This window comes from Sturnus vulgaris, chromosome 1, assembly GCF_052056855.1.
Source record: "Sturnus vulgaris isolate bStuVul1 chromosome 1, bStuVul1.hap1, whole genome shotgun sequence".
NCBI classification, from domain to species: Eukaryota; Metazoa; Chordata; class Aves; order Passeriformes; family Sturnidae; genus Sturnus; species Sturnus vulgaris.
The window spans coordinates 17312231-17326943 of record NC_142243.1 but is presented as its reverse complement, the minus strand read 5'-3'; the positions used below and the strand labels follow the sequence as shown (position 1 = coordinate 17326943).

The window sequence follows — 14713 nt, the reverse complement described above, 5'->3', positions numbered from 1 at the left end:
GGGAGGGGAATACTTAAAGCTTTGAAGAAACAAGTTATAATTTTTCAGGTTCAGACAATATGATTAAAAGTCTGTCATTATTCAAAACAGCTGCAAAATGGTCTTAAGATTTTCCCCTACTGCAGAGTCATTATGGCATTTATGACTATGCCATTTATTTATGGCATTTCCCACTTGCACAGGCCTCACCTTATATAAAGCACTTATGAAACCCTCACAACCAGCACATACAGTGCCTTGTGTTCCTCCGTAGTGCATTGCAAACAGCAGCCTCTCTGCTTTCCCTGTGATAGTACCAGTTCAGACAAGTCCTTGGTGGAGGGCACTGACTTGGAGCACCTGATCTAAGTGGGCCCTCCTTTGAGTGGGAGCTGGGACCTCCAGAGGTCCCTTTAAACCTGAATTACTTATTGATTTGTGTGTGCGGGTATAAATGTGCACTCACTTGAATGAGAAATGGAATAATATTCATTGGGAAAACATCCTTACATAAAGCAAAAGTAGGGATTCCCTGGGAAGTCATGCCCAGCCCAGCAGAAGAGCGTGGTTCATCTGACCAGCAGCCATTTCCTGGCTCTGTTGTTCCCAAATACTCCTCACTCACTACCTTATCATATGACTGACACGTCCCTGAAAGGAGAGCATTACATCTAACAGCTGCATGTGCAAGCATGGTGGGGGAGATGGAGGGTGGGGACTTAATTTACTGTCAAAGGCCAGATCATCATCTGTCACTTACTGACAGAGACATTGGCTTTGTCACATGTCACATGTGCTGTCCAGCATATGAGTAAGGACTCCAGCATTCAGCTTGTGCTATAGATGCCTTCCTCATCACCTGGGAGAAGGGGGTAGGACAGTGGGAACAGCCATGCAGCCAGCACTCTGCAAGGATCCCTGAGAGTGCTATTAAATATAGTTGTAACTCCAGCACCTGCATCCTTGTATCCCATCCTTCCAACACTATTCAGCCACAAAATTAAATTGTAGCAGGTAAGGGGAACAAGGTGTGATGACCCCAGTATTCTACAGTACTGTAACCCACAACAGCTATTGCTGAAGACTGCTGTATAAAAGAATAGTCTTGTATAATGCAATATTTTCCTGCTTTTGTGCCTGGAATTGCTCAGGACGTGGTCCAAACAAGTCAATGCAGCTCGGCTTACTTGAAAATTAGGCAGTCTGCCAGAATATACTACAGAATGTTTCTCCTTTTTGTAAATATGCTTGGGTTCAAACATGCCAGCAGGAGCCAGCCACACTTGTGCTGACCGCTGTTTTGTTCTTCAATTCACCCCAGTCTTTATTGTATAGCCATTTAGGCAGTGACTCTCACTTTACAATTCCATCTGACAACTGTGCACTGAGATATTAGTTTTAGTAATTTCAAAGACTATTTGAAAGAAAAAGTGGTATAAAATGTTGATTGAACAGTCCTTTCTAGAGCTCTGATAAGCAAAAATGTGAATTGCCTCCCATTCTAAAAAATAAAACATCTGTGCAAGATAATACTGCCTCATCAAAGTTGAACCAACATTGTATTTTATAGTATGTGTTCCAATGATAGGAGACTTGTGCAAAAAATAGAGAACTACATCCCTTGGGATGGGAAAGAAATCAAAATTCCTAAACCCTAGATAACTCTGTATAGCTAGGTTGTGAATACTCTGGTATGTCATATGAACCAAATTGTTGTATTTAACTTGCTTTTGCTTTGCCAGTCTGTAGATGCCAGTGGCTTCTTTAGCCCCAAATATTAAGGACTCTGAAGAAACCCAGCTTTTTCACAAAGGAAGATGAGAATGTAATGACAATCCTTGTCTGCATTTCTTATCTTTTATTGCTTTAGGCTCAGTTCTTTCATGGGGGATGGGTTCAAAGAGCAGCAACTCCCCGCAGACTAGCTATGTCTCCTTGGCTAATGTTAGGAGAGATCCCATGACTGAATCCTTATAAAGATCTTCAGTTCCTAAACATGAATGGCATCAAGGGACTCTTCACTTAGAAACAACATATGATTCTAAAACCAAACCATATTAGTAAGAGTCACCATGAGATTACTAACACATACCCTGAGAAACAGTTATTAGTTATGCTCTCTTTTCTGTCATATTTTTGTTCGTCAACTGGAGATTTATTGATACACTAAATCCTGGATTCATTTATTAAATTGGGATCAGTTGTTTCATAGATTACAAAAAAAAAACCCCAAACAATATCTTTTTGCTAGTTGTTGTCTTGTTAGAAGAGGAAGGGAGACATTTCAGTATTCCATGAGAAGGGGATCAGGGATTACAATTTTCTGCACTAACACCAGCAATACAAATCAAGAGGAAGATGGCAGCAGAGAGAAGTATTACAAATGTAGGGCTCAGATTTGATTCCTTATTCTTTGTGTCATGTGTGCATATCTGTGTACCCTTATAACATGCACGACTCTTGCTATGATGACCTGTGAATTAAATCATTGTCCATATCTGCTTGCTTATCTCAGATTCAAAGACAGATCATGCTAATCTTAGAACCCAGTCAGCATTTGCAGACAAAATATGATCCTGAATTCATTTTGGATCAATGAGGTGAAGTTGCACACTAATGTATATATAGAATATTTTATTATTTTAAGAGTGATTTAGTGCTATCTAGTAACTGTCACATCTCCCTGAATGATGCTTGAAAATGTTGTGTCTCTTTAATAAGAAAAGTAATTTGTGAAAAAACATTACTGGGTGTCTTCTGATGGCGTTTTGTCCTAACCTGCTTCAAAATAAAATCTTAGCATTTTATAAAAAAATAAAATCTGGAAAACAGAAGGAGAGCAGTGTCTTTGCAACCATAGCAAAAGTCGAGTGGGTCAGTGTCAGGAAGTAGTAGAAGTAGTGTTTCTTATCCCCTGAGCCCACAGCAAATCTTTCCTCTTTCTGCACTTCAGTTCTCTTTGTACTCTAAAATGGCAGCTTAGTTTGTTAGCCTTTATAAAAAATTAACTTTTTTTGTTTGTCCAAAGTATTAGGAAATTATGGTGAGAGGTTAAATTTCCCTTACCTAGCTCAAGAAGGGGTTTATTTAAAAACCCAAGAGCCGGTGCTGTTTCTTTCTCTTCAATCCATCTGGCCTCACATCTAATCTCAAAGCTACAGGCTGGGACCATTTCCAAAAGTGACCTACACTCCCTAGATGAAGCAGCCCCTCATTCAGCTGCCCTTTTATTCTTTCTTGATGAAAAGATGAATATCTGATGGTTGTTGCTCACTCAGTGTCCTGTGTTTCACATCCCCTGGATGAGCAGTCCCCCTGCGTGTTTCCCAGGCTCTGAGCACTCTCTGCAGCAGGGACACTGTGGCAGCCAACACCTCATGGTGAAAAGAGGTGGCTGAGGCAGCAGCAGAGGAGGAGAGCTGCTTTGTAGGGAGTTGGAGACATTTATTGCTTACAGAAGCAGATCACAGTCCATCTACACTAAAAGGAAAGCAGGCACCCCTTCCTGAGAAAATATGTGAATTGACTGGGGTCCAGCATGGGGGGAGGGACTGGTGGGATCTGATTCATGCCTTGGCTGCCTCATCACAGGGTCAGGGGCTGAGGTTTTGGAGCTTTTGCTTGAGGCAAAGAACAGCAGAAATGTAGGTGTGCTTTCAAAAATAGTCCAGATTTGTGGCTAGGGATCAGAACTCTTGGAGCCTTATCCACATTTTCAGACTCTCTGGTGGTTTCTGTCTGTAAGGTTTATGAACTAAATACCATTCTCTTAAAAAAAAAAAAAGGCACAAAATAGTGCATGTGGGAGGGAAATAGATGCTTGACTGTAGGAGAAAGTGCAGTACATGTAGACAGATAAGTATTAGCATACATTAGACTGAAGCATGGAGTGGTACATAATGGCAGTGAACAAGGACTGTTTATTTCTTGAGTGTTGCTTTCTGTTAAGGGGCTCTTTGAAAGTCAAGAGAGCATTGAATCATACTGGAGTATAGCAAAGATGTGCAGCAGCTTGCTCAGCAGTGTAATGATGAGTGCTGTTGTTGAAGCACTGAGCAGATCTAGCTGGAGCACATAGGGGAGGTATAGCATTACAACAGCCTGCACCAAGCTAGAACAGATTTTTGTCTGAGCATGTCTCCAGAAGCCCATGGCATGGCACACTGTAGCATGGATCCAGCCAGAGGGGCCTGTGCTTTTATTGAGCAGAATTGCAAATGAAGGTAAAGTAACAAACATGATTCTTTAAAATCTTTCTTTAAAAAAATGAAAATAGGCTGGTGTAATTTCCATCCTTTAAGAATGTTTCCCCTAGGTGAATTTTGCAAAGGCTGTATTTGAGGTTATCCACACCTGTTGGAAAAGGAATAACAGTGTGTTGTTATGCTGAGCTGTACTCTCAGGCACATTTGGAGGAATAGTTCAAAAGACTATGAGGGATGAGAGCATGGGGAGAGAACCTCCCACTCTGGAATTCATACTCATTCCAGTCAGAAGGTGTGTCATGCACTTTAGTGCACTGAAAATTTGCCTTCAGTAGGCAAAGCTACAACACTGTTTTTTGTTTGATTTCATTAGATTTGATAGAATGTGTGCTTGTGGGAAAAAATTATGACCAAAATCCCAGTGTAAATCCATTGATGAGCTATTTTTTGTTTCCTCAGATATTTTAATCATAGAGAAGGATAAAATTGAAGTAGAGAATGACTAATAATAGAATAGAATCATGGAATTATTTAGATTGGAAAAGACCTTTCAGATCATTCAGTCCAACCATTAACCGAACACTGCCAAGTCCACCACCAAGCCAGGTCCCTAAGCACCACGTCTACACATCTTTTAAACCCCTTCAGGGATGGTGACTCAGCCACTTCCCTGGGCAGCCTCTTCCAATGCCTGATGACCCTTTTGGTGAAGACATTTTTCCTAATATTAAATCTCTGTGGGTGTAACTCTAGGCCATTTCTTTTCGTCCTGGTTTTTGTTACTGGGAGAAGAGGCCAACTTCCACCTCCTTCCACCCCCTTTCAGGCAGCTGTAAGAGAGCAATAAGGACCTTGAGTCTCTCTTTTTCCAGACTGAACACCCCCAGCTCCCTCAGGTGTTATTCATGAGACTTGTGCCCCAGACTCTTCCCCAGTTTTGTTGCCCTTCTCTGGACATGCTTCAGTACCTCAATGTCTTTCTTGCAGTGAGGGGCTGTTAATGCCATAGTTCAGGGAGCAGCAGCCATCTGTGCCATTTGAGATCTAGGAATGAGGTGGATTTGGCAGTGTGATGAGAATAGTTTGCAGGAACTAGTACTGGACTTAAAAAATGAAGTTTGTCATACTGACAGTCTGTCATTTTGTCTGGTAAGGGAGTGTGGGTGGAAGGGACACATTAGAAAAAAATTTGAAGAATACAGTGTGTAAGTGCAAATTGCAAGAAGGAGTTGACATTTCTATTAGCTGACGAATTTGCTTGTTCTCTCTAAATAGAGCTTCTTCCCAGGTACTTGAGACTGAAAAGAACAAGCTTGACATTGTTGCTGTGTAGAAGAATATCTTTCTTTAACAAAGGCAGTTTTGTGACGACAAGCATCATTATTTTCAGAGTGTGGCTTGGCTCATTTCTTTTTGTTATGCCATATTCCTTTCTGACAGACTAAAAGGGAATGGGTGGATACAACATGGCTGGAGAGCCTCTGCCATACCATCGTTTCATTCCTCTGGTTTTATGAGGCTGCTGCTAGAGATTCCTGCTAGAAATAATGCAATCGTACTCTAAGCAGTGAAGCAAGATTCTCAGTAGAAATCTTTTCCCCATATTTGGCATCTTGACTGAATCCCTCTCCTGTGACAATTAATCAACAAATATGTAATTCAGGAGTCTTGTGAATGAATTTGCATCAGCTTGGTCTCAGACATCTCCTGAGAGGACAGTCTTTAAGTTACTTTCAGAACCAATTTGATTTGTTGCTGTTTTGTGTAATCTGCTGTTATAACTTATTATCCCATCTCCACTACATGTGGTAGAAAACAGTCCTGGAGTAATGCAGTGCTCTGGTAGAACTGAGGATCCAGCACAGATACACTCTGGTACTGTGCAGGCTTCCCTCAAAATATATTGGATAAGGAGGTACCACTCCTCTGTTAATACTGAGCACTGGCATCCATCATTTGCTTTTCTGGTCCATCTGTGTGAAATATGTGTGGATTCAGTGGCAGAGGAAGGATCATGTTTGCATCTTCTCTGCTGTGAGCTCAACCTGTTCTGTTGCTTATTGCAGGTGCTGCCAACTTATCTGTGGGGAAGAATGCACTGGGAACAGTGGAGTCAGCTGTCATCCATCACCCTGCTGGAGCCCCAGCAATGCAGGTCAGCCTGCACAGCATGAAACGCAACGTGTCGGATCTGCGGCTGCAGCTGCATCAGATGAAGCAGCTACAGGTATGATTATCTGGATAGTGCTGGGAAAAAAGGTGGGTTATCAGCAAATGCCTTTTTCCCTTCTTCCCTCCCTCTCATTTTCTCTCTTTTAGCTTTTGTACAAGTGAGTCTTAGTAGCAGAGTTCTAGCAAAGGGCAGACCCAAGAACTACAGACACAAAAGTTTGCATAGTCCTCAAGGTGTGAGAATTAGCTGAGTTAAACTACTGCTGCTCAGGTATTGAGAAAAAAAATAATTTCTAGCTTTGTTGGATGACTCTGTACATTAAAGCTCTATTTATATTACAGTAATATCAAGTCTGTGATTACAGTTTGGACCCTGCTATGCTATGTGCTGTATAAACATGTCAGAAGAACCATGTTCCTGCTCCATACTGTTTACAGCTGAGACAGATTTTAAGTCCCTGAATAAACAACTTTGATGTCAGGAAACCCAAATGTAGCTGAGGATCAGTAGATATGCATTAAGCCGGAGTCTGAGTCCTGTATTTACAGAATCCAGAAAAATAGCCAACTTGAACAGTAAGGAAAAAAAAAAGTATTTCCAATGTTACTGCAAAGTAACATTTGTTGTGCCCTATTTACATTCAGGTTTTAACAATATCTTCCTAATACATGCCAACACCTCAAAAGCTGCAAGAAAGAATACAACCAATGAAGAGTTAATAAAAATAGTATGTTGGCACATACAGTCATATTGCAAATATAAATATATGCTGCTCATCTCAGACACTGTGAAAATAAGCATATGCAGCTGTACAGGTCTTCAGCCCTTTACTTAATTGGAAACTGAAGAGCACTGTGTATTGTCTCAGAATATGGAAAAGAAGGCAGAGCAGTTTCTTGTAAGACAAAGAGGACAGTGGGGAAAGCTTCAATACTCTGCCAGTCCTCCTAACCCAGAAAGTGACATCACATGTTAGCTATTGTAGGGCTGCAGCTGCTGGGTTTATAACCAGGGTGATGGTACTATGTCAATCACGTTTGATTTGCTGATAAATTTTAGAACAAAATAATGATAATACAAATCAGAATTCAGAGCATGTTTTACCTTCACCTCCTTATCTCAAGGAAATTAAATTATGAACCAGTCGTAGAGCAAAGGAGTAGAAAGGTGAAGTAAACATCAGTACAGGAAAATGTGTCCATCTGAAGGTCCTGTGACAACGTCCTGTGCTCTCTTTGCTGGGAGTGCAGAGATGGCAGAAAGTGGAGCAAGGAGTTGGGTCAGGTGACTTTTGCCTGTGATACAGTTCCCATGTATTTAAATTTTCAGTTTAGGATGAGTAGGCTACAATAGCAAATTTCCCTTTCAAAAGCTGTTCTCAGCAGTGCTGCCTGCGTGCCAGCCATCGTGTTCCCCATCTAATTTGAAGACACTGGCGTGGGATCTCTGCCCTGGCACATTATGTATAAGTGCATATTCTTCCACATTTGTGCTGCAAACCACTGCAGCCCCTCTGTCCTTCTCCACACCATGTGCCAAATGCAGCTCTTGGCCAATGCCTTGGGTCTGGCCCCCAGCTGTGCTCAGCACATGGCCTTGGAAAGCAGCTGGATGGAGCAGTGCTGCTTGGAGGCAGGGAGTTCATCCTTCTCACTGGGCTGCTCACCAAGGAGGTGGCATTTCCCCAGCTGAGCTTTGTCTCCATGGCCTTGCCCAGGGCAGAAGTCTTCCTCTGATCAGACATAACATTGTGGCACACAGGAGTGAAGAAATTTCTACCATCTGCACAAATCAATGCTGCCAAGGTGGTCTTGAGAAGGGAAAAAGGACATATCCCTAGTGAGCTCATTACCTCTGGCTGGCTTCCCTTAATTCAGAAATTATAGCAAACTTGGTGCATTGAGCTAGTAGGAAGTTGAGAAATGTTGATAGTCAGTTGGAAGAGCCTGTAGCTTAAGGGAAACTTTGGTATGTTGCACATAAATTACATTCATGAGAGTTTCTGTCATGGCATTCCTGAATTATTTTGAAAAAGAGCTCACAGTTTGTAGGGCAGCAAGTGAAACAGGAAAACAGGCAGTGTTTTGAACTGAAGAGTATTGCAATATCACATTTTAAATGAAAAATTTTGTGCTATGTTTTTTTTTCCAAAAATAATTATAAGTAGAAGAGAAAAAGTATTTTTCTGTTTTCCCAGATTGTTTTCATGTTATATTTGACAGTGCTTCCTATTTTTCAATTTCAGTTTCTCCTGGGCTGGCAGTCAGTTTGTTCCTGTTTGTGTGGATTTTTTATACATTGACAGACAGAAGAAACACTTCAAAAAATCAAAAAGATGATTGCACAGGCACAAAATTTGGCAGGATAACTAAGAAACAGGAACAAGACATAAAACTATGTTTAATAATGTCTATTTAATTTTAAATTGATGTTACCACCATAAGTTCATACTCATTTTTATAATAGAATCAGAGACATTCATGCTAGAAAAGACCCATTCATTCATGTATCCTTTGTTTGTGCTGGCAAAATCTTCTTTTTAAACCATATCCAGCAGCAATGGATCCAGATGTATTGATTCACACACCAGATAAACATATGTTATAAGATGCCGCCAAAAAGTTAAGACTCAGTCTGTGGTTGGATTTTGAGCAGACATTCTTAGCACACAGACATTTACCTCGTGGCTGTTGCTAGGGGCTGTGTACACTTCTTGCTACTACACTTGCATGTTCTAAGTGCTCTGATTTTCAGAGACATTCAAGGCAGACTGGTTTCATGGTGCTGGGGAGTTTTCCTCAATGCCAGAGATAGGCTGTAACCCAGCCTTTGTCTTGGGTGGGTTACTGATTGTTACTGGTAAGAATTGAGCCCGTGATGACTTTAGTGGGGTTGTTCTGTGCTTCCAGAGAACTCTTAGTAGCTTGGTTTGAACCAAGCCTTAGAGTACATGGTATATATCATTAGCTTATATGTAAGTTGGAGTTTTTTTGTCTACTCTTTTTCTTTAATTGAACTCATTTTAAAGGAACACAGATATGATTAATGTTCTCCATTAGGAACGTCTATGCATGCATGCTCTTCCTTCACTCAGTGCACTGTTTGCAGGGAAATGAGTGCTGCAGAAAGGGCAGAAAATGAAATAACAACACTGTCATAAATGGTGTAAGATACTCAGTCTCACAAGTGTAACTTTGAATTAGAAATTCAGATCTATTTTGAGCTGCATTATAGAACTGGAGACACTACCTTTAATCAATGTATTGTAACAAAGTTCAGGAACTAGATATTTATATTCTACAGAGGTCCTGAGCTGCAGACATGCAGTTCCTGTTTGTTGCTGTGCACTGTAGTTCGTGGGGAGGTGGGTGGCCCAGAAGCCTCCCCTAGAAGGGCCTGGGAGGCTCCCACTGGACAGGTCATGCTTATCTCCTAATGAGGAACAGGGTTGTGAACTAATACTTGGTTTTCTAGTTACTTGTCTCACTGATAATAATTAGTACAAGGTGAACTGAACTATCAGATTATTCTGTGATAAGAAGTGAGTGCCAGAGGCAGAGCTGGGGTACTTGTGTGAGAGCAGTGACAAATAATGGCTGGAGCACTAGATGGAGAAGAGGGACAAGGAACGTATCCCGAGAGATTGGAGATCCAGAGGCTGGAAGTGAGAGAGCCAAGGGTAAAGAATATATGAGACAATGCTAGAATTCTAAAAAAGCATATTAAATTTGTTTCTGTTGGATTGCTGCTTGCAGTTATAAATTAAGGTAACTCTAATTAGCAAGAAATTGCTATTTGGTGATGAAGGAAAGCCTGCATTGCTTCTCCTTAGTTTTGGGCACCTGCCTTTAGAACTCCGGTACTGTTTTAAGAAAGACTCTTCAAGTATGAATGCCTAAGATTGTTTATTTGTCTTGTTTTCAAGCAAGCTTACAGTACAAAAGGTTCTATTGTGTGGAACCAGAATAACTATGGCAGATCCATAAAGCATCTTTTACTTGAGAGAGTGGAGTACCTGGCAGAGGTGGGCAGAGGGCTAGTGGGGGTGTGTGCACTTAGGCAGGGAGCCTCACATCTGATTCTGCTGGCAGAAGAAGGGTAAGAACCAAGTTCAGTTGCAGAACATGAGGTAAATGTGATGGCCAGAAATTGCCTTCTCCTTCTCAGCTGCAGCTCCCCCTGTGCTCCTGCTCTCCCTGTCTCATGCTGTCCTTTGGCTGCTGACTGACACAACTGCTCCCCTCCCACAGTTGCTTCTTTTGTCTCTCTGAGCCCATATATACAGCTCCCTTCTCATCTTCTGTCCCCGTTCCCCAAGCATGAACAAACCCAGGTTTTCCATAACTAGCCAATTATTGCATGAATTTTCATAGAAATAGCAAAAACATTTCTTTGTTACCAAAATAAGTCATGTCCCAGACTTAAAGAGCTTGGGAGACTGAGGTTTGGGAGTCCTCAACATAGAAGATTTTTTGAAATCTTGCTGTGTTACAATTTATTCCCTAGCCTCATTATCAGAAATAGATGAACTTTTATGACTAAAGCTTCCTGGTATTGTTCAAGCAGTTCATAAATGGAAGTGACAAACACCTTAGCTGTACACATCACCACAATAAATATAGATCCTCTGCATACCCCCATAATAGGAAAAAACATGTGCATGCCATTTCACAACCTCACACACTCACACATACTCAGTTTTGCTATTAGTGGGAGTCCCTGTTACCAGCTGAGGAACATCAAGGACTTAAATTCTGGACACCTGAGACTTAAGTCTAACTCTGTTACTGACCTTCTCACTGAGCTCGGATCAGTTGTTTCACAGATCCTAACTCACTTCCATGTCTCATATTTCCCCACTGCTTAAAGAGCTGTGAATAAATTGTATGACTGAAGTGTTACATGCTCATTCACTCATTTATTCATTGATTTAGGTTTTCCTATTTGAAAATATGACACGATGGAAGAGGTGTATATCTCAGGTAGTTGTGCTAGCCTTGCAGTAAGAGATTTTAATTTATCAAATCCAAACATTAGTCTCATAATAGAGAAAATACACATTCAAAATACACATTTTCTTCAAAATAATCCAGATACTGTTTATATCTTTCTGTGCTGTTTAAATGTTTTTCAGCTTCATTTTTTCACTAACTGCTAACACTTTTCTTCAGCTGAGTTTTGAGCTAACTCCTCCTGCTTGAGGAGCTGAGATTTCACACACACAAACACACACACCCCTGCAGTGAGGTGTTACCCTCCCTCTCATCGAAGTTCTGCAGCTGGAGAAGAGAGTAAGAGAGTCAGGCACAGGGACTGAAGAGTCATGAGTGAGGAACTGAGTTTATTTCTCTCGTGCCCATATTGGTTGAAAATAATTGTTTCAGCAAAGGCCTTTTTTTTATTCTCATGAATTTTCTTAAATAGATTTTAAAGAAGGCTTACTATATTATACTGTGTTGTAGGTATTCCATTTTTATGATTCTGCCTATTAGGTCATGGGTTTATTTTGTGTGTTAAATGTGATTTGGCTGTTAAGACTGGATGTTCAGAAGATTGCTGAAGTTCAAAATAGTAGTAGTTTTAAAATGGGAGTTTTGTCCCCAGTTAACACAGGTGTTTTTTAAAATCTCTAAAAACTCTAACAGAGTTGTGTTCACGTTGCCTGTATCCTAAAACTGTGACTAGGTGGAGTCCTGCTTATCTCTTTGAATCTTGTGATTTGTGTAACAGACTTAAACAGGTTTGGTTTGTATGAGCATGGCTCATAGCTGCTCCAGGGCTCCACAGAAAGTGCAGCCTTGTTTGCCTTCTTACCTGTGTTTTGCTCTGTGAGCTTACTATCAATCAGCAAGACAATTAATGCTTGAGCTGCTTAACATCAGGCTAAGACAAGAAAGAAGGTGGTGTGACTTGCAGTTCTCAGAAAATTACTGCATTATAAAGGGCTATTTTTCTGGTGGGTAAAGGAGGTTTTATGTGTTGTAGATGAGCTGTATTCCTGTACCAAATTACACCACGTGTTCCAGCCCTTCCTCTGCCACTTGAGAAACTGAAAATCTCCGTTCTGAAAACAGCAGTGCATTCCAGCCATGACATTAATGTGTGGGATTATCCACTAGGCACGTATGAGCAGTGAGATGCATAAGCTTGTGAGATACATGGAAAGTGGAAGTCAAGCATCCGGCATTCTCGTGAGGTGTAATTAATTCCTGATTCATGTTGAACCAAGCAGAATAAAGGGGCCACAATCCTTGCAGAAGTTGTGCACTGAAGGTGATACACTGATCCAAACGTGTTCTGTTTATCAGTTTGAAACTGGAAGTTATATATACACATAGAATAATGTTTATAGATACAGCTAAAGAGGGAAAGAAGGTAAAAACACACTCACTGTAGGGTGCTGTTTATCCCAACCTTCTGAGCTCTGCAATGTATTCTGTTGCCAGGGATGTCAGTCAAGCAGGAAAAATTGAAGTTGATTTCTTTTGTGCAACAGCTGCAGAACCAGGAGATGCTGAGGGCAATGGTGAAGAAAGCAGAGCTAGAAATCAATGGCAAAGTGATTGAAACAGTGAAGAGGCTTGAAGATCCTGTGCAGCGACAGCGCAACCTGGTGGAACAAGAAAGGCAGAAATACCTCAACGAGGAAGAAAAGATTGTAAAGAAGTTATGGTGGGTTGAGAAACATCTTCAAATTTATCGCTTTTGCCTGTCTTTTTCTTCTATAAAGTAGAAACTACTACCACTGTTTTCAGGTAAACTGCCTTTGTATGTGCTGTTTTAGCTATGTTTCCTTGCTGTGTATCACATTGGCTGTAAAACCATGTCTGTTGTTCAACTCACTGGTCCTGTCTGGGAGCCCTTCTCTGCACAGCCCACTGGGTAAATCCCAGCAGTACCAAGAGTTTCAACCTCTTCAGAAGTCCCCTGTAAAGGGACAGATGACTGTAAGGACTGTGCCCACCTCTGTATTCTGAAAGCCTCCCCCTACTCTAGTTCTCCCCTTCAGCCTTATGTATTATGCTTTAGAGAAGGAGGGAGGAAATTCATCAAGGACAAAGGGATTCAAAGGAGGGTAATGAGTTTGGCTTGAAGTACAAAAATCAGATTTCAATAGTAAGTGCTTTGGATACTGCATGGGAGAGGTAGGGGAAGCTCAAATAGAGGATTGAAGTTTAATTACAGTTAGCAATGCCAGTCCTTGTCTAAAATGTACTCAGTGAGATTTCCAGCTGCTTAACTGTGCACCTTGTTTTGTTGTTATATAAAGGCCCTTTGGAAGATTCTGGTTTTTTCCCCAGAACTTTGGCCCACCAAGACTGGTGGGATCCAGTTGTTTGATTTAGTTCAGAGTCAGCAGGAGGTAAGATAAAGCTGAAATTAATAAATGGTTTAACTAATTCTAGCTCTTACATTTGTAAGATGTTACATAACTAATTATTTCTCATTGCTGCATTTATCTCACACCTGAAGAATTGCTCTGTAATAATGAAAAAACTTCTAGTCAGCTTGTCATTAGAAATTATGACTGAAGAGATACAGAGTACAGTTCCTGACAGCTGAAGAGAGTAAATCCTTCCTATTGATCAGATTAATACTTTTTGTAATGAAAAGTGCATCTGTAAAGAGGAGGTTGGATGTTACTAAAGAAGAGTCCTGTGAAGAAAGGTTGAATGTGCAGTACTGGTCCATGCTAGTATAATTAATCTTCTCAGCTGGTTTGTGGTCTTAAGTAATGACCTTCCTGTTCCTCACTTCACTCCTGTGTGCCTCATTGCCAAGTTCCTAGATTGTCTGTTCTCCATGGAAAGAACAATTTGTTTGATGGCTGTTTATGGCATTGCCTCATAAAATGGATCCAGGGTGAGGTCAAGTGCCAGAGGCATTTACTGTTACAGCTGTTCATTAAGGATATCACTTGGATTGCAATATGGTTCTGTTTTATCAGCTTTGGGAATATTTCCTGTTCCCATAGTTTCTGCTACTTCTGTGCTACTTCATTTTTTAAAGTTACAGGAAAATGTCTTAAATCATTCAAATGTTACTTCACCTCTTTTAGAGACAAACATTTCTTTTTCATCAGTTGTATCCAGTGAGATTCCTTTGCCATGTATTTGCTCATTTGCAGGGTCAGAGCCCGAAAGTAAGGCACATCTGACAACAATAATTTCAGCAGCTGATGGCTGTTAATAGTAAGAGCATACAGCACAAAATTACACATCAAATGTCACTGACAATATTGAGAAAAAGGTTAATATTCTCTACAGGCATCTACAACTAAACTGACCCCACTGCAGATGTACAAACAAGTGCAAACAACAGACACAAAATTTCCATTTTTTAAGATTTCAGCTGT

At 40.8% G+C, this 14713-nt stretch overlaps 1 protein-coding gene across 8 annotated transcripts in view; it reads left to right on the top strand.

Moving 5' to 3' along the window:
- Positions 1-14713, top strand: part of KIAA1217 (KIAA1217 ortholog) — a 334572-nt gene that overhangs the window by 294793 nt on the left and 25066 nt on the right. For all 8 annotated transcript variants that reach the window (XM_088160506.1, XM_088160491.1, XM_088160497.1 and 5 more), the window contains 2 exons: positions 6251-6411; positions 12854-13029. In XM_088160506.1, coding sequence (XP_088016632.1) covers positions 6251-6411; positions 12854-13029 — 337 coding nt within the window. The remainder of the gene's footprint in view (positions 1-6250; positions 6412-12853; positions 13030-14713) is intronic.